This window comes from Triturus cristatus, chromosome 4_1 (assembly GCF_964204655.1).
Source record: "Triturus cristatus chromosome 4_1, aTriCri1.1, whole genome shotgun sequence".
NCBI lineage: Eukaryota > Metazoa > Chordata > Amphibia > Caudata > Salamandridae > Triturus > Triturus cristatus.
In genome coordinates this window covers 427737267-427762470 of record NC_140585.1, presented here as the reverse complement: position 1 = coordinate 427762470, position 25204 = coordinate 427737267, and the positions used below count along the sequence as shown (strand labels likewise).

Sequence of the window (25204 nt, the reverse complement as noted above, 5' to 3'; positions counted from 1 at the left end):
GTCCCCAGGTCTGAAGTTGGCAGCTCTGACTGCTCAATCACATCCTCTTCTCGTTAGTTTGTTTTCTGGGACAGAGCCAAGAGCACGGAATTCCTTCCAGAAGCTCACCCAGCACTTAGCTTCGTCACTTGTGTTGCTTGTTTGTATTTCCTAACAAGCACTCATTACGAGTGCATCTGCAGACCGTCTTTCTCTCTCTCCCGCTTCTTGCAACCTTCTACATGGGTCACACCTCGTTGCTTCCCCCCTCATTTTATTCATTTCCAGTTCCACAGCTAAGGGTCCCATCTTTTTGACATCATTCGCCCCATCCAATAAACGTACCTCTGAGTCTTTTAAATCGTTTTCCTTCAGACTACAGGAATGAACATTAAGACCTTTGTGCATAGGCACACACACGATCCCCGTGGCACGACTCAGCATTTATCGCTACAAGATGTCTTTCCAGTCAGAGCAAGACATCACCAGCGACCTGGAGCGCAGTCTCACCTAATCTTGGTCCCTAGCCTCATCTGCATTCACACTGTACTAATTGGTTACATGTTGTTTTTCTTTGTCCTACCTAATTTAGCTAATCTCCCCGCTTTATAATACCACCAGTAACAGCACAATATATTACCTTTCTCAATATACAAGTCCTAACACTTTAACGGAGTTTCAGTAACTTATATTGCACAACGACTTACCAAGTTACAATTAACAACAAAAAAAAGCTTATTATTAATCACATAGGGGAAACCTATTGCATTTACCAATGCTGCTTATCCCTGTAGATACTTCTACGAGGAAGGGAAGGGAGGCTTCGCAGACATCATATAATCTGCTGGATTTGAAAGGCCTGAAGCAGCACTTTTATTGTGTGCTCTAAGCTTCCCATAGCACAGTACCTACATTTTCGAGGATGGTGCTTGCAGAGTGGGTTTGGAAAATGTTTTGTGAAAGGGAATGAGGCCATGGTGATTTTAAAATAGGTATTTGCCTAATATCTCTAGCCAATCATTGTAGTTTTTGTTTAATTTAAAGTCCCAGGGCTGTTTGTGTTTGCACCGGGCATTGATATTGTCATTTTAATGTTAAAATGTGCACAGAAGCATCACTCGGCTGCCTGGTCTCAATTGTGCTGTGTTGTATTGCGGTATTTCTATAGCGCTGTCCTGTCTCTTGATGATGATCATTACTTAGCATTGCATATATGTAATGGATTTTCGGTGCATGAGCCCAGCACACGCCAAAGGCAGACTGGACCTGCCTGCAGTGAGTCTTCAGGAGAGCATGGATTCCGCACAGTGGCATTACGCAAAATGATGGGGTCCCACTGCAGAATGTGATGAAGGGTCCCTGAGTCTCCCATATCTCTCATTTATTCCTCGGCCTGAATGGAACCTCTCTTGAAGTGTTGGGGACCCCCTGAGCTGCAGAGGCCTTTGACTCCGCCCTCGACTCCGAGCCCGCGTCTTCACCGGTGAGCACCCATGGTTTTTTGGTTATCGAGTGCACAGTTCTCAGCTCATCCAGTGAGGGTGCTCATCAGAACAGATGAGGACAATACACACAACATGTAATCAAGTATCTAGTGCTATTTTTAGTGCAAAATGAGTTGTTTTTCTTTAAACTGACCCACTGGGCACCTCCATGACATCACTGACAAAACTGGCAGTATCTTTTGGCCTATTGACAGTTATTGGACATTTAAAGGAGGTGTGAAGACAGTTTGAACAGCTTACTCCTCTCAAACCTTGAAGCTTTGTTATGGTGATTCAATTGGGGTTTGTTCTCTCAAATTCCACTTCTGCCTCAGCAAACAGCAAATGCTCGAATGCATGGAATTGAGGCGCCGGCTCTGCAGCCACCGTACCAGATGTTCCAACATCTCAACTGAGCGTAGTGCATATGAGTGATACTGGAATTAAGAGCACAGTATACAAATGTAACTAGATTGGTTGATATCTGTTGGTGTTTGTTTGAAGGCAACGCATCGCTCATTTCAGCAATGGTGAGGCCAACAAGAGGGAGCCAAGGAACATCAGTGATTATTGTTTTATCATCATCAAGTAATGCTAGCAAATGAGTGCGCTGTTGCTACTTTTAGGCAAATAAATAAAGCATAGCTATACTATAAAGTCTTAGGTTGGTGGAAAATATTTTAGTTGTTCGAATTAAGATCATGGTTTGGGAACTTCTAGTATAGTTGCAATGTGGGTTTTCAGAGAAAGATATCGCAGGGGAAACGTATGTAGCGTATATGAAGGTTGGGTGCACATGGACCATTTGAGCAAGACCCAGAAGCAGATTTTTGAATTAATCTTCTCAGCAATTTGCCACATCATAAAAGCTCCCTTCTAGAAATCTAATAAGCAGATGGAGGCCAAGTCTTTAAGGGTTATAAGATTGTAAGTGCGTAACAAAGTGGGCTCTCAGCGTCGCAGCTTGCCATCATCACGAGGGGTTCTTCATGGATCCTAAACACCACCCAAGGAAGCGTTGATATCCAAACTGCACCAGAGATTGTAAGCCAGTTGCTCCTGGTGTAAGAGTTTGTTTTTAGATGAAAGAGACTAAAACAGTAGCTTGCGACTAGGAATTGCACCATTCTCTGCACTTACTTTATGTAGAAAGGTACGCTTGACTTGAATCTTCTATGAGGCATCCTTGGGTGTGCCATGATGAATTACCAGATGCAACACTCTGTGGTTGTAAAACTTGAATGCAGTAAAAACTGTAAGTGAAATCCTTGCTGCACAAATATCTGGTTTATGCTCATCACTCCTGTTCTATGATCCGGAAGTGTTCCACTTCTTTTTACTGCTAATGGCGCTGGGGTATTGATTTAAGTTTGCTCGTAAGGATTTTTCTTAAACCATTTCTTGTTTCCAGGATGGGATATTATCCTTGGGCGCAACGGCTAATCCATATCCGTGGATGGATGGAGAGAAGTTTCATTTAGGTTCCAGCAAGGACTGAGGCATAATGTGTGGGTCTCTCATGCACATTACTTGTCAGCGGATTTGACACACTCCATATGCGGCTTACCGACAGCGCCCGCCGCACGCCCAGGTCAGCCGGATGGCTCGCGGCAGCCAGAGGGAGGGCGGGATTGGTGGGGAGTTTAGTTTAAGCCACTGTTAATTTCTCTTGAACTTGCATCCAAGGCTAATCCGTTCTGACAAGAGTCTAGTGCTGCTGGCTTATCGGCCAATTTCCATAATAAAGGCTTCAGTTGAATTTGTTTTAAGAAGCCTATTTGTTTGCATTGAGCAAGTTTACTGTCGCTATTGTAAACCTGTCAATCACAGGACCGTTAAATTGCGTGCCATGTTCTGGGATTAAAGTTAAAATATAAAGGGGGAGGCTTTGCTTTTGAATTTTTAGAGCCGTTTTATTGATTTGCTTTGTAGATGTTCTCACTTATTGTCGCTTAACGTAGAACACATTTCCCATGGATACACATTGATTAAAAATACTAAAATAAAAGGAAAGGCCCTTTGGACTAACTGTGTTGAAGGGGCATCGCTGGGCAAGGGTTAACTGCAGGGGGAGGGGCGGGGTCACCACTGCTTGTTCCCCAGGCTGGGTTCAGAAATGGTTTCAAGATGGCTCCATGGAATGACTAGTGGGGGGCAATAGCATACAGCAAGCGGAAAAATAATTAGCAATCAGTGAAGCTTCAGAGAGGAAAACAGTTCAAGCATATGACACAAATGTATGCAATTATCATTTCCGGGTCAGAGGAAGCTAACAAACATCGCTCATCTTATTCAGTGAGCTAAGTAAGACATCCCTCCTTGAGAGTTCACTGACATTTTTCACCACGTTTAAAATTCCATTTGGTATGTTGTAAATTGTAACTCAGATCGATTGTACAGTTTTACAACTTATTAGACGAAAACCAAATGATGTAAAATTCAGTTTTTTAGTGTGTCCAGGGGTATGCTAATAGTTTCTGAGTGTGTCCAGGGATATACTCATATTTTCTGAGTGTGTCCACGGATATACTCATATTTTCTGAGTGTGTCTAGGGGTATGCTCATATTTTCTGAGTGTATCCAGGGGTATGCTCATATTTTCTGAGTGTGTCCAGGGGTATGCTCATATTTTCTGAGTGTATCCAGGGGTATGCTCATATTTTCTGAGTGTGTCCAGGGATATACTCATATTTTCTGAGTGTGTCCAGGGGTATGCTCATATTTTCTGAGTGTGTCCAGGGATATACTCATATTTTCTGAGTGTGTCCAGGGATATACTCATATTTTATGAGTGTGTCCAGGTGTATGCTCGTATTTTCTGAGTGTGTCCAGGGATATACTCATATTTTATGAGTGTGTCCAGGTGTATGCTCAGATCTATCGAGTAGATAAAATTAGTCCATATGAGGTGGACAGCACATTTTCCATGGTGAATGAAAAGGATCCCTTGCTGAGATTGTCACTTTATTCTCAGATAATCCTCTTGCCAGATCTGACCGCGCCCAGAATTTGCGGATTTGCTTCCGCTGGGGGGCAGCATCATAGGGATCTACTTGGGCCTTCCTGTCTGCCAAGGGTAGCGATACCGAGATACACCTAATGGCAGCAGTACTAAGGTCTAGGCAGGTATCAATTTAGCAGGGTTAGGGAGGTCGAGGCACGAGGGTATAGGTAGGGGGAGAAGTCCCATAACAGTAGGTAGGGGAAAAGTATAGGTCATGGCAAAATTCTCGATCTGAATAAGTCAATGGAGGACAAAGCAAATGAAATTAGAATACATTGTGTGTTTACCATAATGCTGCTAGTTAAGTTACTAAAGTTTTGCAGAGGAAAAGAAGAACTACAATTACAAGAGTCATTAGTGCCTCACAGATTGGTTACTTCGATGGCCTTTGACTGATATTCCCATAATATGGGTCTGCACCCAAAAAAGGCAAAATTATGCATTTGTGGCAGGTAGTGACTGTTCTGGTAAGTTTGGAAAACCTGTCTCTTATCCTGAGACTGCCACACTGGCTCCTTGTCATAGCCAGTTGACTTCAAGTGTCAAGTGATTGCTTTTTAGATGTTATGCCTGGCAAGCCCTGTTCGCTCCAGGGGACAAATATTTCGCCAACGTGCCCTCTGAGGTGAACGAGATAGTCCTGCTATTTAAAGAGGAGCACTGCAGGGAATAAAGGTCTCTGTAATTTTAATTGTGTGTTTCCTGCCGGACGGTGTTTGAAAAGCTACAGGTTTGGCCAACTTTAAAATAGATAACGAGTCTCCGATGCATGATTGAATGCTCTACCACCGTTACCAGTCGGAAGTGCTGTGATACTGAGGATGGTGTAGACGTCATCGAACTTGACTGGATATGAATATGCTGTTTGGGAACAATACTTAAGGAGCTTTCAAATGCGCCATATGAATTGTATTTGGCTTATTAGGATGATAACTCGTTGCAGTAGCAGATTCCAAGGCTCTTTTTCCAAATCCATGATAGGTCTGGGCTCCACCATGTGATTGTGAGCTCCAAGTCTGGGGAATCCTTGTCCAGTGTTACCAGTTCCAGCTGGGAAACTCTTGTCATACTTTACAATACCGATTGCCCTGACCCCAGATGTCTTTGCAGTAGTTTTAGACACCACCTTTGAGATGATGGTGAGTGTGGGGCCATCTCAATATAAACATTACGTTAGGAAGCCTGACAGGTCCCTGGTTATTGGATATGAGATGGGGTGAAAAGTTTGACCATGTCGACCTCTAACATCCTTGAAGAATTCTGATGTCGTCTGTTAAGCAATTGTGTGAACAGTATTTCAGAGTTTTTTTCCTTTTCCTGACTCTTGTAAACTGGTGCACTGTATTCTGCAGGATATGGCTACAGATCCCAAAGTAAAGGCGACCAATAACGTGTATGTGTAAAGACATCCACTTCTCATTTGACCTGGCACCTTCATAGCGGGACCTGTGGCTAGCCTCTTTTCTGGACTTCCCGAAACTAAATCTCTTGCTGCTTTGTTTGCACTTGGCTCACAGAGTATGGCTCAATCTTTCTCCCATTTATTATTGTGCAGTGGATTAAAACTCCGCTTTTGAAATAAAATCCTCTATGATTACCTTCTTGTTGTCCTATTATAGTTTTGAGATTGCAGGTTCTCGAATTCTGCATGCTGTGTGACATTTAATATGTAATACTAATTTAATTTATTGTATACATTGCTCTGGGGCCCACAAGGATAGCGATCACACTACATGAAAAAGTAAAATAAAACAGTGCTTCTGCTCTTATTATTTTGCTCAGTCTATGTGCAACTTGATTATTCTTGAGGTCACAAACTGCACTTACTGCTGCGGCCACTGGGCAAGTGGTTTCTAAGCCAAGCCCCGGGGACCCCGCACAGTTCAGCGGGCTTCACTCTGGAGGTGATTGGTTCTGGCAAGGCTTAGCCTTGGGTCGTCTGCCCTGGTCACGCGGACTACCTGCGGGTGTCATTGAGGGCTTTTCTGCTGCGCCCTTCTAGGGCACCTACACTTACCCTAGGCCCGCCCAATGAGAATGTGAGCCCTGTACAAAATAAAGGGAGGTTTGCGTTGAAAGGCCGAAAAAAATGACAAAAACAGAGTATTCTGTGCAGCTCAACACAATTAGCACAGGCATAAATATTTATTTTCCAATTCTATGCTGCGTTGGTGTCCTTTTCCAGTAGGAATGCCTAATTTAGATTGATTGGTTGCCCTTTTTAAAGATTATGTGCATATTCTTTCCAACAACTTGTTCCTTGCACAGTGTGGCTGTGGAGCATTAATCTTACGAATCAAAGCTTACGTTTTTTTTATTGTGGATTGCATTATTAATGGGAATTGAATTGAGAAGGCTGCTCAGAAACTGACCCAAATCCCTAACAAGAATAATGAAGTCTGGTTTGCAGCCGCATCACGAGGCGTTCATCTCCTGCAGGAAAAGGAATCCAAATGAATTCATGCAAACATGAACACAGGGTCATTCATATGGACTGGTGACCCACCCTCCTTGTCACATGTAGGCTGTATCCTCATTTGTTTGCTTGTAGAGCGCCTACTGCAAAACGTAACTGGTTCCTGGCACTAGAGCCCAGAGCCTCCCTGGTTTCAATGGTGCACGGGAGCATGTTGTGGTTACAGTGACCGTGCCTTGCACTCGTGTTACAGTGTGTACAGAGAAGAAAGACATCTTGGAGGCATTCTGTCCATGAATGTAGATCTTTCCTTGTAGGTGACCTTCGTTACACAGCCCGGCCTCTGTGAAGCCACACAGGAGTTGTCTACGTATAGTACTAACCATATCATCATCATCATAGACTGAACTGTCTCTACATGCTCTTTTGTTGACGTCAGAATAATAAGTAAGTTGAGCCAAACTGCCTTTATTTAATCCCCTTAACATGTAGACTTGTAGGGAGGGCTGTTTCCTCTGGAGATGATGCACCCATGCAACGATATTTAGCTAAATTGATATTTTCAGAACGTATGAGTTATGGCTTGTTTCCTTTGAATGTCGCAGTCGCATGCATGCCGACACCAACACACTGACAAGAAAGAACCTCCTAATGGGTCTTAAGATTCCTTGATTAGGACCCCACAGTGCAGGCTACTTCTTCTGTTGACACAAAAGTAATGTCATTATTTTCAGATATTGTATATAGAACTTCATGCAAGTTTGTGCATTTCTTGTTTACTGCAATTGTTTTTGTAAGGCGAGGACACTGGCTGTACCCTCCATTATTTTATGGCCCTTATGACACTTTTGAGGTCTTTTCTCAAGTTTGAACCAGTCCCTCATAGTGTTTTTTAGGTCTCGCCTGACCCAGTGCATGCGCTGGTCTGGCAAGACTTACTGAGAGGGCTCCAAAAACTGCTACCAGGCCAGCCTACAGCTACAGTGCATGTGCGCGGGCGCGCGTTCCGCGCTTTACCTCGATTACTTTAACTTTCGCGGCCGCTTTGCATAGCCAATAGGTCTCGCTTTTGGGACCTCATAAGTATTTAGTTATGCAACTGTTGCATGGCTAAACACTTATAAGGTCCCAAAAGCAAGACCTATTGGCTATGCCAATGCTTGTTTTTAATGCAGTCCTGCCGTGGCAATTGCAGACAGCTTCATCAGACACCACATGCACTGAATAGCTTTTGACCCGCTTACACTTCATTTCGAATGGGTATGGAACCACTTAAACTTCAGTTTGGACTGTTGGTGGCCCACTCGCGCTTCAGTTTGCATGGCTGTGGACCCGCTCGCGCTTCAGTTTGCATGGCTGGTGACCCACTCGCGCTTCAGTTTGCATGGCTGTGGACCCGCTCACTCTTCAGTTTCGATGGCTGTGGACCCACTCTCACTTCATTTGCTAGTCAGTTGCATGTTGAGCAATTATGGTATCCATGGGCCTAACACCCCTCCCTCCCCTCCAGCCTTCCGGGGTGGCCCTTTCAGCCTCTGGACAATGAACATCTGTGAGATCTTGGGCCCATCATTTTGTGTTATGCCACTGATGCTTTCTCTGTTGTCAGGGAAGTGGCAAGGCAAGCGTAGGACCAATGTCAAAAGTTTACCAAGCAAAACTTTGAAAATATATTTTGTATTCACAAGGTGTGGGTTGTGATACGCTACAACACATTACTGCATTGTTAAATTGACCAATAGTATTGTAAACTGGCCAGGGTGGTTAGATGTTTTCTCTACTCACAAAATGCATAAAAAGCCAAAGAGTCATGTTTCAATATGATTAGGTATTGATACAAAACACATCCATGTGATTTACTTGAAAAAAATCTGGATTCAATCATCTGATGCTAAACACATTTTTTATTTATAATATTTGTTACAATTGATATATAGTGTAATAAGAAATCTATTCTGTCCTGGCACCCAGGGTGAGGGCCAGCAATTCCTGCATCTCAGACCACAAGAACTGCCCTGGTAAAGATAAGATCATGGACAGTTCGAAGAGGAGTTCAACTGCCTCAGGGTCAACATCCCTACTGGGAGGAGACTGTACTCGACCTCTTGCACAACAACTCCAGGAAACATATCTTGGGTGGACCAGTTGTTTCCAGCATGCACAGAGGGTTTGGCCTGCATAGATCCTCTGACCTGTTGTAACAGAGGCCCATCCTGGACCGACCGCTGACGAGTATAAGAGGGGACAGAAGTGTCAGTGCTTCAGTGAACTTTCAGCAGAGGTCGGGGTTCCTGAAGTGATTGTGCGCCTTCATACTGGTGTTGCTGTATTCGTTGTCTATAATAGGTGCTCTGTGTCCAATATTGTGTCTCTGCCTTCCGGAGGAGCGACTATCAGCATTCCGCTGTTAGCAGTCTCGAACCCTTGTCCCTTGACAACCAGTGGCTTTTTTTCAGTTCCCCATCCCTTGCAGTGGAGGATGTAGTCTGAGTTAGGCTGCCCAGAAGGTACGGAGAAGGTGTTCAGAATAATATTTTCTTCCACAAAAACATGACACATTTTTAATCTGGTCCTTAAAAAGTCGTCTCCATCGGCTATTCTATTCTGCCCTTTTAGCTGTGTGTGCAATTTCCCAATGGAGGTCAGTGTATGACTTAGTTTGTAGTCAGTGTGTGGTGCTGCTGGGGATAAAATCCCTTTCCCAATGTCTAGCAGGTGACAGTCCCATACCACAGTTATTTAAATGTATAGTACGCGAGTGTCTTGCTGTCATGTACCGTGAAAGTAGCCATGAGTAAAGTAAACATCCAATCACAAAACACTGATTTAGAATCTATGTGGTTCTTGAAAATCTGAACTGTGCCAAAGAACATCATTATTATAAACATACTCTGGCTTCACCAATGCAGCCAAAGTTTTGAAGATTCGATCAATAAATAATGTGGTGAACTCTGGCATTTGTTAATTATTTTGTGTGTTCAACTGGTATAAATATCTAATATGTGGCTATGGATCAGGTTTTGTTGGCGTTAGACCATAGCACAGAAACCTTGCTTCAATACTTCAGTATATTACAAAGAACAACAAATTCTCCCCACCTTATAAACATCCCTTCATTGGGACTCATTTGGATGGCCCAGGAGAGTGATTCTGATCTCTTCAAAGGCTGAATGTTGCAAACAAGTGTTCCCTTTTAATCTTTGGGACTACCTTCCTTGTGGTGTATAAACCCCCGGGGCACAGTGGAATCCCAGATTATACCTTATTGGTACCGCACATACATTAAGGTGAGGTACCGCATAGAAAATCCCCTTTGCCAGCAGGGTGTTTGGGCCCCTGCCCTGGAAATTTAATCCTAAGTATTACCGTGACTCCCAATCTTAAGGGATCTCATGGCGTTTTACAGGGCCATGGGTCAGGCGCTCCTCTGTGATGTTCCCCAGCTGCAGGTTCCATCAGGCACAAGAGGTACATCGATTCGACAGGGCCTGTACCACCGTAAGAGTATCTAACACCACCAGGTCATTCGCCTGCCAAGGTCTGGTTACTCCTGTAATTGAAGGGAGAGGCACCTCGGATGGCCATATCACCTGCCTGATGGGGTGGTTGTGTGAGTTCCACCTAGATGGTGGTGATGCCCCTACCCAATTCCCAATGATGAGTCTTTCAAAAAAAGACCAATCCGCAAGTCACTTTTTAATGTAGGAATGGTGTGACACTCCATCTTGGAATCCTCTGCACCCACTTGAAATGAAATAAATGTTATTTCATTTCAACAGAATGTGATTAGCCAGTGTATCTCAAAGCTGTGAAGACAAACAAGCCAGCAAGGCTGTCTGTGAAGTGAATGATGTGGTATTAGAAACACTTGCTCAATTCGGTCATAAACTGAAAATCAGATGGTTTGCTTTTCTTCTGAGACTTTTCAGAATAAATTCATGAAAATATTGTATTTAGACTGGTAGCATTGTTAGCGCTGCAGGAAGCGTGGTGCTACCATACGAACAGGATTGTCTCATTCCTCATAGTAATCGCCCCCCAGAACATGTTCTACATTGCCATTTACAGATGTCGCTGGAGCTTGACGCTTCCAATTGATTTTGGTGCAGGCCATTGCATTGCAGTTTTCCAAATGGGAAAGGGGTGGGGAAGTGTTATTATAATTTTCCAATTAGAACTGGTTGAATGGTTCCACGGAGAGAGCAAGTAATTTCCTCACAGCGATGCAGAAAATCACTTGAAGCACCAGAAACCCAAGCCAGGCATCTCCAGCTCTCAGTCCAGTGCTTCTGGGGGGCGCAAGAGCTGAAAAAAAACGCAAAATGTCCACAGACAGCAAGGGGCAGAGCCGGAGGGCTCTAGCTGGCGAATCACGATCGACTGTCGACGCCAGGTTCTTTTGCTTGTCCGATTACGCAGCCCTGTTGCCATCCAAACACAAACTTTTCCTCGGGTTGAGTGCCTGAAAGGACAGGACATGCATGTTTTACATGGTTTTACCTCCATATTCTGATGGCCCTATGGCTTATGATACGTTAAGGTGGTTTGCGTAATCCGTTCTGAAGCGTAAAAACTAGCTGTTATTTGAATTAACAGGAGTATTTTGGCTTCTAATATATCAGAGGCCTCTATGAGCCACGTGAAGCCATGTGCCATCATTGCCTGCCGAGCCCCTGCTGAGAGTGGCGCAGCTGGGCCACCGACGCTAGTCTCTATCCAGTTCGTCACCGTTTGCTGCCGAAAAGCGAAGCTGGCAGCAGATAAACGATGATTGGGAGTAAAAGAAAAGGCGGTAAATGTGAGACTGCAGGGAGGTGGCTGCGCTGCGTTTCCTGCAAGTTCACAGCGCGCAAGAAACACAATTTATTTTACTGAGAGGAGCAATGGTGTGATGAATAAAGTCAGTGGTAATGAAATCTGTCTTGCAGTTAGTGACGTCAGTTGTCATGTCCAGTGTGCCATCATATGTGATGTCACCACCAAACAGCTGCGGGAGTCAACTGCAGTAAAACTATAATTCTATATAGTTTTATCATCTGTAAAACTTTGGTGGTAAACATTAGCATCACATTTACTACAATCTTTTCTTTCTCCTACTTAATTAGGGTCTGGCTTCAATGGTAACTCTACTCTGATTGGAAGTTGTATTCCTCTCCTGCATGTATTTTCTGATGAGTAATGTTCAAATAAAAAGAGTTAAAATAAATATATGGTCTGGCTTGACATGCAGCTTTCGCCATACAATTATGTGAGTATCACTAGAGAGGGACTTTGGTTCCACCCACAAGCTGGGAGTCAGGAGTGTATGTTTTCATTGGGCATAAGTTGTGTGCTTCCACAATAAAGAGCTTGCCCCTCCATGCAGCTGCGATCATTCTGTTTATGGAGCTGCCTGAGCTTGAACATTTTGGGGTGCACACATGACAGTGTACTGCTATGAAAGTGCGTTAGATAAAAAGATAATGTATGGCGTTTTTGTCTGGCTGCAGCACAGATGCGATGAGGGCAGTAATCAACCTATATAGATGTTATTTGTGTGGGAGCAAAAAACAGTAGGGTTATATTGGTGTGGATTGAAAGGTCAGGTGAAAGTTGCATTGTCAAACCAGACCTATATAGATGTGTAGGTCTGGTTTGACAATGCAACTGTCACCTGACCTTTCAATTCACACCAATATTACTCTACTGTTTTTTGCTCCCACACAAATACATATCCATTCCCATGTTCTTTACTGATAATGCTTCCCATTTCCATACAAGATTTCTTTAAAGCCAGACCTGTTGGCATTGCCAATGCTTGTTTTTTTCAAATTGAAATAGCAGGTGAATGTACAATGTAATATTGACATCAGTAGTACATGGTTTACTAGGACATCTGAAACAAAAGAAGACCAGAATCTCTGAACACATGGAGTCTGCCTTGGTAAGCACATGCACATAGCACCCGCCTTCAGGAATGACGCCATTGAGGTGACAAGGATAGGACAGAGAAGTGTGTAGGGAGTTATTAACTCAGAATTTAAATGTTCTTTTTTTTACTATGAATTAGCCATAGAGAGCATATTTCGGGATACTCGCTGTAACGGTTAACATGGTTTTTGGTGCCTCCTTATCTTTTATACTTGGATTGCAACAGTCAACGCATATTTCCCACATGCTAAAAATATGTTTTCTGCTAAAAAAACTGATGATAGCAATTAGTGCAGACTGCTTTTGTACTCTTATATACAACCCCTACAGTCATGACTTTGACTTTTATGGGGGGATACAGCTTGTGAGAAGAACACTTTTTTCATATTTGCACACAACTGCGTATGTGTCTGCAGCTAAACTCCTTAAGCCTTAATGAGCACTTCTGACAGGTAAAGGCAATGGGGTGATTCCCTCATCTATCTATTTGTTACTGATGTGTAATAAGATGGGATTCATTTGATTTTGAATACATTGGCATTCTCTTTCCGTTATGACAATAATGTTCATTATCTATAATTCAATACTAATATTGGAATAAATGCAATGGAACAAGTTATCAAAGTAGCCATTTGACATTATTCTATAAATATCTCCTAACATTTGTACTGAAGAAGGCTACGTGTAAACCACGGCGAGCCAGCCCTTAATGCCATCATCACAGGAGTATTCTTTGAGGTTGTTGTCCCAAGAAACTTTCCAATGACAGCCACGTGTCTAAGTTTTTTATGAAGAAATTAGAAAAAGGTGTGTTAATGGCTAGTCTTAGCACAAGGTTGCAACCTGTTGGCATCAAGCACTTCACTTCCCTGTGTAATAAATACTGATACAGTGATTTTATTTACCCCTTGGCTATGCACCATTTCAACAAGTGATTGTGGAGTCTTCTTGTCTTGTTCATGCCCTAGATAATGCATTGTTTATTGCTGACTTCTGTAAACATATTTTAAAGATTTGATTATTTAAATGTTATAAATATTCTAATTGTGTTTGTAAAATATGTTTGCTTTTATTTGGCATTTTATCATTTGTAATGCTTAAAGTAAGAGCACGGACTGTCAAAGTGGTGGCCGTCAAGCAACATTTGACACATTATCCTTGATAATGTAAAGGGACGTGAAATAGTTGGAACTTCCTCTACCAGACTTCTCAAGTCATTTATAAATAATTTATGACGTCAATAGCTCAAACTTTTAGAAATACGAGATCTATTGTATTGCAAATGTGCATGGGACGAGAAAGGCCGCACCACAGAAAAGAAAGGTGTGGCTGCCATTTTTAAAGTTGAATGAAAAAGTGAGCCACGCCAACAAAAGAAAGGCACAGCTTGCTAAACTCTGTTTTCAATATGGTACGTTTTTGGGAATCGGCGCAGGACGCTTCGTGTGCCGACCGCACTGATTACTAAAAGCATATAATATTGAAAACATTGAGTCTGGCGAATATTTTTTCAATATTGTACGTTTTTCATAAGCGGCGCAGCACGCCGCCTGTGCCGCGCTGCTTTGCAAAAGCATATAATGTTAAAAAATAGAGTTTGGCGAGCCACGCCCAAGAAAAGAAAGGCACGGCCGCCAGTGTTAAAAAGATGCAAGCGTGCCTCGCTGCTTACAAACCGAGAGAGCTTATCGTGCCTGCAACAGCAGCTAGGAGAAAGGCATGAATAAAATTGTGCTCACAGGCTGTAAATAAAACATGGGAGGCTACAAAAGGAGAAGAGGCGGTACTAAGGAGGGACTACTCAGTCTATTCATGAATTAAAAGAAACCATTTAGAAAGGACAGTAACAGGACCTAATTGAAAAAAATGGGTGGAGCTTCAAGTCCATACCTGGATACAACATGTCTCGAAGAGACAGCGCAAGTGCCGCTTAGGTGAGACCTAACAACCAGTGGCGAGCATGATGCAATAACAAGTGACATGCCACATCCGTGCATTGTGGTGTGTTTCTTTTGAACTGCTGTTTGGGGACATGGGCTAGGAGTGGGTGCACTACTACTATAAATAATTGAGTCCTTATGATTTTGTGAAATGCAAGCTGGAAAGCGGATATCTCGTCAGATCCTTTAAAATCTGTGAGATTAGAGCGGTCAGCATAGATTATCTGTATTTCTCAATTGAACCATATGTTGGGCAACTTTTGGTAGTCCTCCATCCAGCACAGTGTCAGATCCTGGCTTTCGCAGCACAGGCTAGTAGTTCTCAGTTGTTGCGTCTTTCCATTTCTTCCTTGTAAACATCGATATCTCAACCATTTGGGTAGATATTAAGGTTTTCCCTTCACGGATAACTCGAATTACAGGAGGATGAAACATAAGGCTGGTATACTTTTCATCAAAAAGTCTTTCCTAGTCTGTAAAAGTTCCTTCCTCTTTTGACCTGGGATTGGGCCTAGGTTTGGGGAAAAAAATCACTCTTTCATCTCCACATTTCACTTGTCTCATTTTGAGTGTTGCATTCAATCAATTTAATCCTTATTCAGCCATGTGTGGCCATGAAAGACAAAAACAATACAGAACATTTAAGTAGTCGTAAAACAAATTTAAAATAACTCCATCGTCCATTGCATACTTACTTGACGTTAAAAACAAACAACACAATCACCATAAAACACAATAGGAACGCTCAGCGAAGTGAAAACTACAGCGCATAAATCCATTAAATAGAGTTTGCATGTAAAGTGCATCTATAAAATGTAGCCTGATCAAAGACCATAAATATCTAAGACTAAAGTAATATCTCGAGGCAGGTGTTATTATTCTTCCATAGATTTCCTGCCTCGAATAGCGACTTTTAGAAAGGCACCCACCCTGGCACAAATAATTGGGGGATTTAGGAATTGCAGGTTGTGAAAAGCCTGCACACATCTTGGATGCCTCAAAGATTTAAAAAAGGGTTTAAGGAAAAGTCTTCGAGCATGGCTAGAAAAGTTACAAAAAAAGATGTAGTGCATTAGTGATTGTGAGGAAACCCTGTCCCAGGGACAGACCCCGGGAGCAGCTCCCCGGGCATCAGTTGGCATCCTGAAGCTCATGAGCCGCCGTACTGAGCCTGATCTAAATCGAAAAAGGAGAGACCTTTCCCATTGCATTAGTGCAAGAGATAGGTAAAAAATGGGCTCTGGCTGCCGCGGGTCCGATAATAAGCCACAACAGTGCTCTTTACCAACTCTTTCGGCAATCAAGGGAAGAGGTGTGGCGCCGCGGCCAGGGCGACTGACTCCGGAATCTGGGGATCACAGTTCGATCCCCGGCGGCAGGTTAGCCCAGCACCATGTGACTCTGGGCAATAGCTTGCTTAATCTTCCCGATGGCCCCCAGCACCTAGAGACCCTTACGGGTGAGTGTTCGTGCTTTACAAATGTGGATTATTATATTATTATTATTAATCATCCTCATCACGTCCGATGTTCCAAAGAGAGACTCTTTATCCGTGATTGTCTCCTTTCTATAAAGTAGCAGGAGACAGGAACAGCGAGGACAACCCCAGCCCTTGAAAGACATTAGAAATGTATTTCAACCACGGAATGGAGCCCCAATTGTCTAAAAGAAGACAACTTGAGGTGATGTCTCTACAGAGTGTAGCTTGGGGATTTGTCCATATAGTGTTGCATTCAGTAAGGTTTCCTTGTCAGAGGCCGTTCTAGTTGTAGGATGACTGCCCACCCATCTTTGTAAGTACTCCTTGCTTGCCTCTGCGGTAACCCATTATCTTTATCTCCTTGAGTGGCTTCTGTCTGATTCTCAGGGCAGAGTTCCTGGCCCAGGCATTCCGAATAGAATCGAATACCCACCTTACAACAGGTCCAGATCCTCACTGTATCTGCTGGAATTGTCTGGACTGCAACACATATCGCGCTTGCTTTGCTATTCACATTTTCTGTCTTTGCCTGTGTAAAGTACTGGCTGAGACACACTCTTGAAAGTCCAAAACTGTTTCTTTTACCTCCCAAGACCATCTTTTCTTCTAGGCTAGCCTGCTTTGTCTTCATAGAATAGTTTTTGCTGGTTCTGTTGACTCTCTTGGCTAGTGTCCCAAGCAGGATATCTAGTATTAGTAACTCCATTCATTTACTTGTGGCATTACCATAAGGAACCCCTTGTCTTTTAGCATCCTTTACGCCCAGGTCATGAACTGCGCTCTTCTTGAAGGGAAGGGGTTTGTTGACCTTCTTCCCAGTGGGGACCAAAAGAGCTAAGGGGTTTCTCACTTCAGTTGCAAACATGTCTGAAAAGTTTCAGAGCTCCACCCATCATCTCCTTGTGTTTGCTTTGTTCGCCCTTAGTTGGCAGGGTATGCCCGGACGTGAGTCCCTTGCTCACTTTGCCACTGGATTCAAGCTAGCCTTGAGAAAGGATGCTTGTTTCCGGTCCAGGGAAGACCTGGCTTGGAAGTTCGGGCTGGACTGTTCCCATGAGGAACAGGGTTAAGACTGATTTGCATACAGCTGTGTCTGAACTGGGTTGGTGAAGTGAGCTAAAGAACGATGATGGATTCAACCATGTGACTGGGGGTGAGTATCTGAAACGTTACAGTGCTCCGTCCATTATCTCCTTGTGTTTTCTCCCATGTCTGTGCCCTTACTCTTTCAGATAAAAGCTGATTTAAGCTTTAATGTGAAGTTTGGGACATCATGGATATTTACTGTGTGGCCAGGAGATTGGTGGCCGTGAATTGCCATGCCAATGTCATAGCCCCGAATCCTGACTGGATGCCATTTTTGTTAGGTTAGGTTGCTGGGTCCTGTTAAGATCATGTGCTGAGCATGTAGGGAGTTCCTACCAAAAATAACCTTCTTCTCATCCTCTTCACAATTACTCCCTTACCGTGTGACTTCTCCTGCCATCTCACAGCACACAGAGCTCGTACTCCGCCACATTCTTCAGTCAGCCATTCCAAGTGCGCGTACTAGCGCTGCTCAAGGCTTCCCTCACTGGTGGCTGCCTGTGCTAGGCATGTTGTTCAGCTCTGGAGTTTAGCCACGCCCACCATCTTGGACTCATGGAACAGACGGAGGCGGGAGCGAGTCTCTTAAAGGATTTCACTGGATTACAGATTAGATGTAGATTCAGTCCCGCGCTTCTCCAGTTCACCCCCACTTGCTTGCACTGCGGGCGTCTCACGGTGCTGCCAACCCCTCCTCAACAACCTGAGAAGTAGAACTTTGTTCCGGAGCTTGCAGACCCCGCCAAACAAGTGTTTTTGTGGAATTTATGGTTTAAAATTATCTTATGAAAACCCTGTTCCTTGAAAGGTTTTTTACAAAAGGCCCAGGTAATTTATTGAATAAGACAAGTGATAGCCGTCATTCTGGCAGTGCTTGATTTGTAAAAACAGAAGTTCCCAGGGCTCTTGTCAGGAGGCCACTGTAGCTTGCACCACCCGTTGCCTCCAATAGTGCTGCCAATGACAGTACTATCACTACTGGCCGTCACACTCCTACAAGTGTGACGATTCAGACTTTAACTATACATTTAAATCACTAATGCATGCCCACCAAGCTATTCCTGTGGCTTTTGGTGCAAGGTATTAGTGATTGTAATGTATACTTATTTATAAAACACCAGCTGTTGTGCTCCTCAAAAAAATAAGACAAACAGCCACACCATGTGGCAGGCTGTCATAAGAGTCGGTGCTGACAGTAAAGTGCCACTGCCGAGCACCTGAAACCACCGGCTCAAATTAAGCTCCTGTGCTGAGCTGAACAGCAGACACGCGTTGAAATTCTACAGTCCTTCAAAAAGTTCTAGTTAATGTTTCCCTTTTGTCGTGAGTGGCAGAAGATGCCTTCCAAAATATGTAATTAAAAAACATGAAACACACAAACATTTACAATGTTTCTTATACCGCAGGATTCTAGCAGAGCCAGGCTCAGTGGCCCTGGGATCACAGCCGGACTGGTCGTAGCAGGCATCAGGCTTTTTTTCCTGGGAGGCTGGAAGGGTGGGGGCTGGTTTTGGGTGTGTGCTTGGTTCAAGTAACATTTTGGGGGGTGTCCTTGAAACTTTTGTGGATACTATAAATAACTAACTACCAACGTGTTTCAAGTAGCACATACCAGGTGAATGGTAGAAGTATACATGAGTAGGTTTTACTGTGGCCAGAGGAAGTGGTATTCTTTCCACTGACGTTCGAAGGATAAAGTGCTAAGTTCATGCCGGCTTTAGCCTCTGGTGCTAAGTGTCCCTTCATCAAGGATGACGTGCTAATGAAGAGAGGGGCAGGCCAGGGTGTCCAGCCAAACATTTCCCGTGATTAACACAATGTTATAAGAACCTGTTGTACCCGTCGCTTGCTTCTCTGCTCTCCATGCAAAATGGTGTCGGAACCAACACCTTTTCCAGGGCTGCTGTTCGCTCCTGGTGCAGTGCTTAATTTGTGCCTCTGGTGGTCGGCACCAGCACTTAACTGTCAACACTGGGAGTTATAGCAGTCTGCCACATGGTGGCGCTGTTTGTCTGATTTAGAGAGTAGCACAACAACAGTTGTTTATTAATTCAAAATACATTAAAAATCACAAATAAATGCCTCCAAAGCCATTGTTATAGCTTTGGGGGTCCAGGAATAATCTGAAATGTCAGCCTTGTAGAAGTGTGATGGTTAGTAGTTGTGTTGGTGCTGTCATTGGCAACACTGGCAGGGGCAGTCATTGGCAACATTGGCAGGGGCAGTGGGTAGTGCGAGCTGTGGTAGTCTTCTGAGGAGGGGCCTGGCACTTATCGTTTTACAAATTAAGCACTGCTGGTACAGCGCTGTCTACATTGGGATTAATTATAAATGTGATATGACTGGAATCAAACAAACAAGTGATGTGCACGAGACGATGTCCTCAGATATTGTCTTTTTTCGCCTGCCTTCTTCCAAGACCTACAATAGATGTGAACCTGCCCGACAGAAACAGCCTGAAACCTCAGAAAGCCCCGAATTCGGCTTTATGCTCCGCTTTTTCTCTGTATTTTATTGAAAGCCAGTAATTATCTCCTGTGCCCCACTAATACTTATACACGACACATGTATGCATTCTATTACCGAACTCGTTCTATAGAGTCATTAAACTGGAATGATGTTTCATAATGTTTCTTTAATTGTGCGCAGAACCTGCGCGCACTTGCTCGTGGCCTGATGTCCCATTAAACTGTGATAAATAACTAAATAAAGCCCCAATTAACTGGCCAAATAGACTGATATACAAGCACGATGGCGAGTGGTTTCAGAAAAGACGTTTCTGCTCTAAATACACTAAATACGTGTTTTTCTGGAAAATAATCTTATGATGCTTAATTTATTTTATTTTATGTATTTACATATATTTTAGTGCGAAAGAATAGTAAGTGTGCCCTGGCACCTTTTTTAAATGTTCAGTCTCGCTGAGGGTGCCAGTACAAGGTAATATTTGCACTGTTTCCATGGATGTGTGGCCACACAGTTACCTCGACGGTTCTCATTGGTACCTCACAAGGAAGCGAAGTAGGCTGTGCTTTTTATACTACCCGTGGTATTTTCTTTGGGGCACTTTTCTAGAGTCCACAAAATCCTTGATCTTGAGGTTCGTATAATTACCGCTCCTGGGACCCTATTATATATAGGATGCTTTTTCCCGGTTTGGGCCCGGCGCACCCAGGCACAAACAGGGAAAGTGTGCCCTATTGCATTTAATGTGCTGCCCCCAGAGCAGTCGAGAATTCACACTGCCCTGGGGGCAGCGCATTTAGGGGAAAAACTAACCAGCTTTAAAGCAACACCTCCGTGTTTCACTGTGCAGGTGGCAACCTGGCTGCACTTTTAAAGGGGATTAGAGATCTTCTTGCAGGCTGATGCAGTGACTGCGCATGCCTGCAAGGACATGTCTGGAGGGTCCCCTCCAGACATGTCCTTGCAGTCATGCGCAGTCACTGCAAACATATAATATTTTTAGTAAACATATCATTTATAAAACATTTATATAAACATGTACATATAGAAATTGAAAATGTGAGTGTTGCCAATTATATACGAGAATGTATTTAGTGCCTTTGTTAAGGCTCAGAAATGATTGAAAAATGTCATTAACTGTCAATGAAACTTGTGACTGTGTAAGGTTGTTTCTTCAGGCAACTGTACACTCAAGTAGCACCATGCACTTTGATTAACCCTGTGTACTTTTTAGACTATTTGTTATGTATGCCATGTGTTTACTTATGTCTTATACGATATGTGTTGGCGGCTGTTGGCGCTTATTTTTGTCTTCACTGTATGTTTTTTAAACTGCTTTTATTGGGTGTTTCCTCCGGATAAATATGTTTTGACTTGGCTTGACAATGTGAGTATATGTCTTGAAAACATTTCAAAAACAGACATTACCCTGCTTGATAAACTAATATGGGTCCCTGTCTAATCCATCCTTCTTTTTCTTCCAGCTGTGTGGTTGTGGACTCTTAGGTGTGGGAATATGGCTTTCTGTGTCCCAAGGAAACTTTGCCACCTTTTCTCCCAGCTTCCCTTCGCTTTCGGCAGCCAACCTCGTCATCGCCATAGGAACCGTCATCATGATAACGGGGTTTCTTGGATGTCTGGGTGCTATCAAGGAAAACAAGTGCCTCCTCTTGAGCGTAAGTCAACAGCCATGGCGTTTACGCAAGCCGCGCATGCGCAACCCATGCCCTTTATAAAAAGCGCCTGCAAGGAAAACAAGTGCCTCCTCTTGAGCGCAAGTCAACAGCCATGGCGTTTACGCAAGCCGCGCATGCGCAACCCATGCCCTTTATAAAAAGCGCCTGCAAGGAAAACAAGTGCCTCCTCTTGAGCGTAAGTCAACAGCCATGGCGTTTACGTAAGCCGCGCATGCGCAACCCATGCCCTTTATAAAAAGCGCCTGCAAGGAAAACAAGTGCCTCCTCTTGAGCGTAAGTCAACAGCCATGGCGTTTACGCAAGCCGCGCATGTGCAACCCGTGCCCTTTAACTAAAAGCGCCTGTGTTTCGAGCTTGACTACTTATAGCTAAACTTACAGATGTGTAAGTAAACCAATTAGTCCGTTTAGCAAGGCTTCACTAAAGGGGTGTTTCTAATGCCAAACTTAATCTGTTGGAAAATCTGCAGTGTAATGCGTTGAGTGTAATTAGCCTTGCATTTCATTCCTCTATTTGTAGCAGTTATGAATAGACAAATGGCTCATTAACCAATTATACCATTCCTACTGTTCAACTAATCTGTTTAACCTTTATTGGCAGGAAAAGTGGAGCTATTTCTGGGGGGTTTCTTAATTTTCTCTGCATTCTCTCACACACACAACAGCATTCTCACTTCTGACGACCTGGGTATGAGTTGTGCATTAATTGCTTGCCCTACAGAAACAACTGTATGGGCTTTGTCAAAAATAGACTAAAAGAGGATGACGTAATTTATTTCGCCAACTGCGGCAATACTTCAATGTTGTAGATTTCTGTTATCCCCAGGGTCCTAAGAGAGCACTTTGTATCATGGCGGACGCCATCATCCAATGCAATGTCTCTCTTGCATGGGGGCTGGGAGCCTGAATGTCTGCGGTAAGATCCACTCCAGACAGGTGACGATATGTCATCAAAATTCATCAAATGTTAAAAAAAATCAGCCTGAGGCCCATTACATTTTAACAGGGGTATGCTCTATTAATGTTACTTATCCTACAGCACAGACTAGACCCCCAGGTGCATCGAAGCACTGAGAGGCCACTCGTCTTTTTATGCATTTCAAATTAACACAGTCCATACCCATACTTAGTAAAAAACTATACACTGAGCAGTTTGTCAAAATCACAGCTTAATACCGCAGAAAAGATGCAACAAGAAAAACATTGGAGAGCACAACAGTGTTGGAAGAGCAAGTAATCATGACCAACAAACAATGGTATCATGCATGTAAAACTAGGCATTCACCGCCGCAGAAATGGGCCTGTGAGATAAACAACTAAATTCTCAGAGATGCTTATTTTTTTTCAAGTTTTTAACTTCATGAATATAATAAAAATCCCCATATTTAAAAGTTGCACAATTTAACCTCAAATTTTCCTTTTTGGATGTTAAAAAACAACACTAGTTTTAAGGAGGCTTGCTGTATTATCATTTCTTATAGTTTTTAACTTATGGGATCAATAAATGATCTCTGTATTTAATAGTTACCCAACTTAACCTCTTATGTTCCATACTATAACATTAACTAAGGAACAAAATGTTCAATGAGATGGTAATTACTGGTTTCCAATTTGTTATGGGTACCTGCATTGCAGTTTGTTACTACATCAAATAAGGAAATTTACGAGGCTAAATTGTGTAAGTATCTGTATCTGATCTGTAGATAACCGTCGTTTTCTATGTATTTGACTTTTGCAGTATGTGTTCATCTGTATTTATGAATACAGTCCATTTACCACCATTGATGGTTTTCAGGCAGAGATATCACACCGAGGACATAAACCTAAAAAGTCATACTGTTAACTAGACACATTCTTTCTAAACTGTGCCCTTAACATTAAAGTGACTAAGATGGAGAATTTCCTCTACCTCATCACCAGCTTGAGTTGATAATTTCAAAGCCATGCAGAATCACTTTCAATAATGAAGGATGTTGATAGAATCAAATGTTGGATCATTAGTGGTAGTTAATGTATGTTTCATACAGTGTGATGTATTAATTCAAATAGGCAAAGTCCAAGACGGCACCAGTAACACTATATTTGAATGTATTAAATTTCTTACTGAAAGCTCAATAGGATGAAATAAGTGTTTTTCAAAATGATATAGGTATATGTATTCCCATATGGTTATAGTTGTGTTTTGTAATTCACATAGGTAAAGGTAAATAAAATAGAAAGGGTGGTATTTCAACTTTGTGCATCTTAAAAAAGTAGTTCTTAGACAATGTTCTAAATAGTTAATAATATTGTTTCATTTAAATTGCTGAGTTACAAAAAATCAATCCTATATTTTGAATAACGAGAAAATGTTTTATTCCAATATGTCACTTTGCCATAACGCAACACACATATAAAGTGTTGTGGTAAACCTAGATGCACCGCCAATGACCACTCTCATTTTGTGATTGTCTCTGCACAGGGAGGTATAGGGGCCAGAGATAGATTGGTTGGGAGGAGTGTACTTTCATATGGTGACCCCGTGCCACTAAGCACCAGTACACTGTGTGCTACGTGCAGCCTCCGCTTATGCTCAGATGGCTTCTCTCAGTTTAACCGAGCATACCTTTCTAGCACACGCTCGCTGCGTGGCTCTAACCTGTCCAGTGGTTATGGAGTCTGGGCAGTATTGTGTGAGTAGTGCAAGAAGACTCCTGAAAATAGCAAGCATCGCAGGTCTCGGAGACTGCAGGACTGTTGGACCAGATCACTAGACTCTCGCTTTCCTCTCTTTCAGTTTTTCATCATCCTGCTGATCATTCTTTTGGTGGAGCTGATACTTCTCATTCTATTCTTTGTCTACATGGACAAGGTAAGGTGGGATGGGTATACGTTTTGTCTGAAAGTCACACGTCATGTTTTGCATGCGTTCTTCTGCCCGTCAGATATGTTTTATTCAGAGCGTGCCAGCAGCCTAGGTCCTATGTAGTCACACATGTTTATAAGATCTTCAGCAGACTTGGGCTACCAGTGCCTCACCTTATGTGTAAAGGGCGAAGATATGTTTTAAGTTATAAAATAACATAATTTTTCCATATTTTTCAGAAAGACACATTGAAAATGTAGATATAACTCCCAGTCGTCCAGACTCACTGTACTGTGTCTGTTCTTGACTCACAAATCAAACACAGTCTCTGGCCTTTCCCCTATTTTCTCAATACCATTGAATCATTATGTCGATGCCAGGTCCTTTCTTGAAATCCATTACTTCTTGCCGAAGGTCGCTCCTTTGCATTTCTGCATTCACACACACATGTCCTAGTTTTCTCATGAAGCACCAGTCAGCCCTGGTCAAATGTCATGTCATGAATTCTAGTGCTAGGAAAAGATCCTGTTGAAAAAGACAGCCCTTCGGCCCTCTGTTTCTTCCCTTCAACAAACTGACTGCCACTCTCGCTCCTTTCCTAAAAAATCACATAATTTCATTTTTGAGCTCCACCTCAAAGGATTTTGTTGTTGGATCTGTGGACCATTCCAGGATCCCGTCTCTGAACCTTCTTCAACCTGTCCTTGCTGATCTGTCAGGTTTGCCTGCAGAGCCGAGTATGACTCTCTGATGAGACCTCACTGGCGCGTGGTGCATACAGGGAGCCTCTTTTCAGTTTGGGTTTCCATTTGCTACATGCATTGTCTTGCTCTCTTTCAAACCTTTGTGATATGTTCCCAATGTTTTCATATCTTGGCATCATCTGAAATAACTTACA

General features: G+C 43.0%; 1 protein-coding gene across 12 annotated transcripts in view; it reads left to right on the top strand.

Moving 5' to 3' along the window:
• TSPAN9 (tetraspanin 9) overlaps positions 1–25204 on the top strand; it is an 828427-nt gene that overhangs the window by 755632 nt on the left and 47591 nt on the right. For all 12 annotated transcript variants that reach the window (XM_085652565.1, XM_085652573.1, XM_085652568.1 and 9 more), the window contains 2 exons: positions 21250–21441; positions 24238–24312. In XM_085652565.1, the coding sequence (XP_085508691.1) occupies positions 21250–21441; positions 24238–24312 (267 nt within the window). The remainder of the gene's footprint in view (positions 1–21249; positions 21442–24237; positions 24313–25204) is intronic.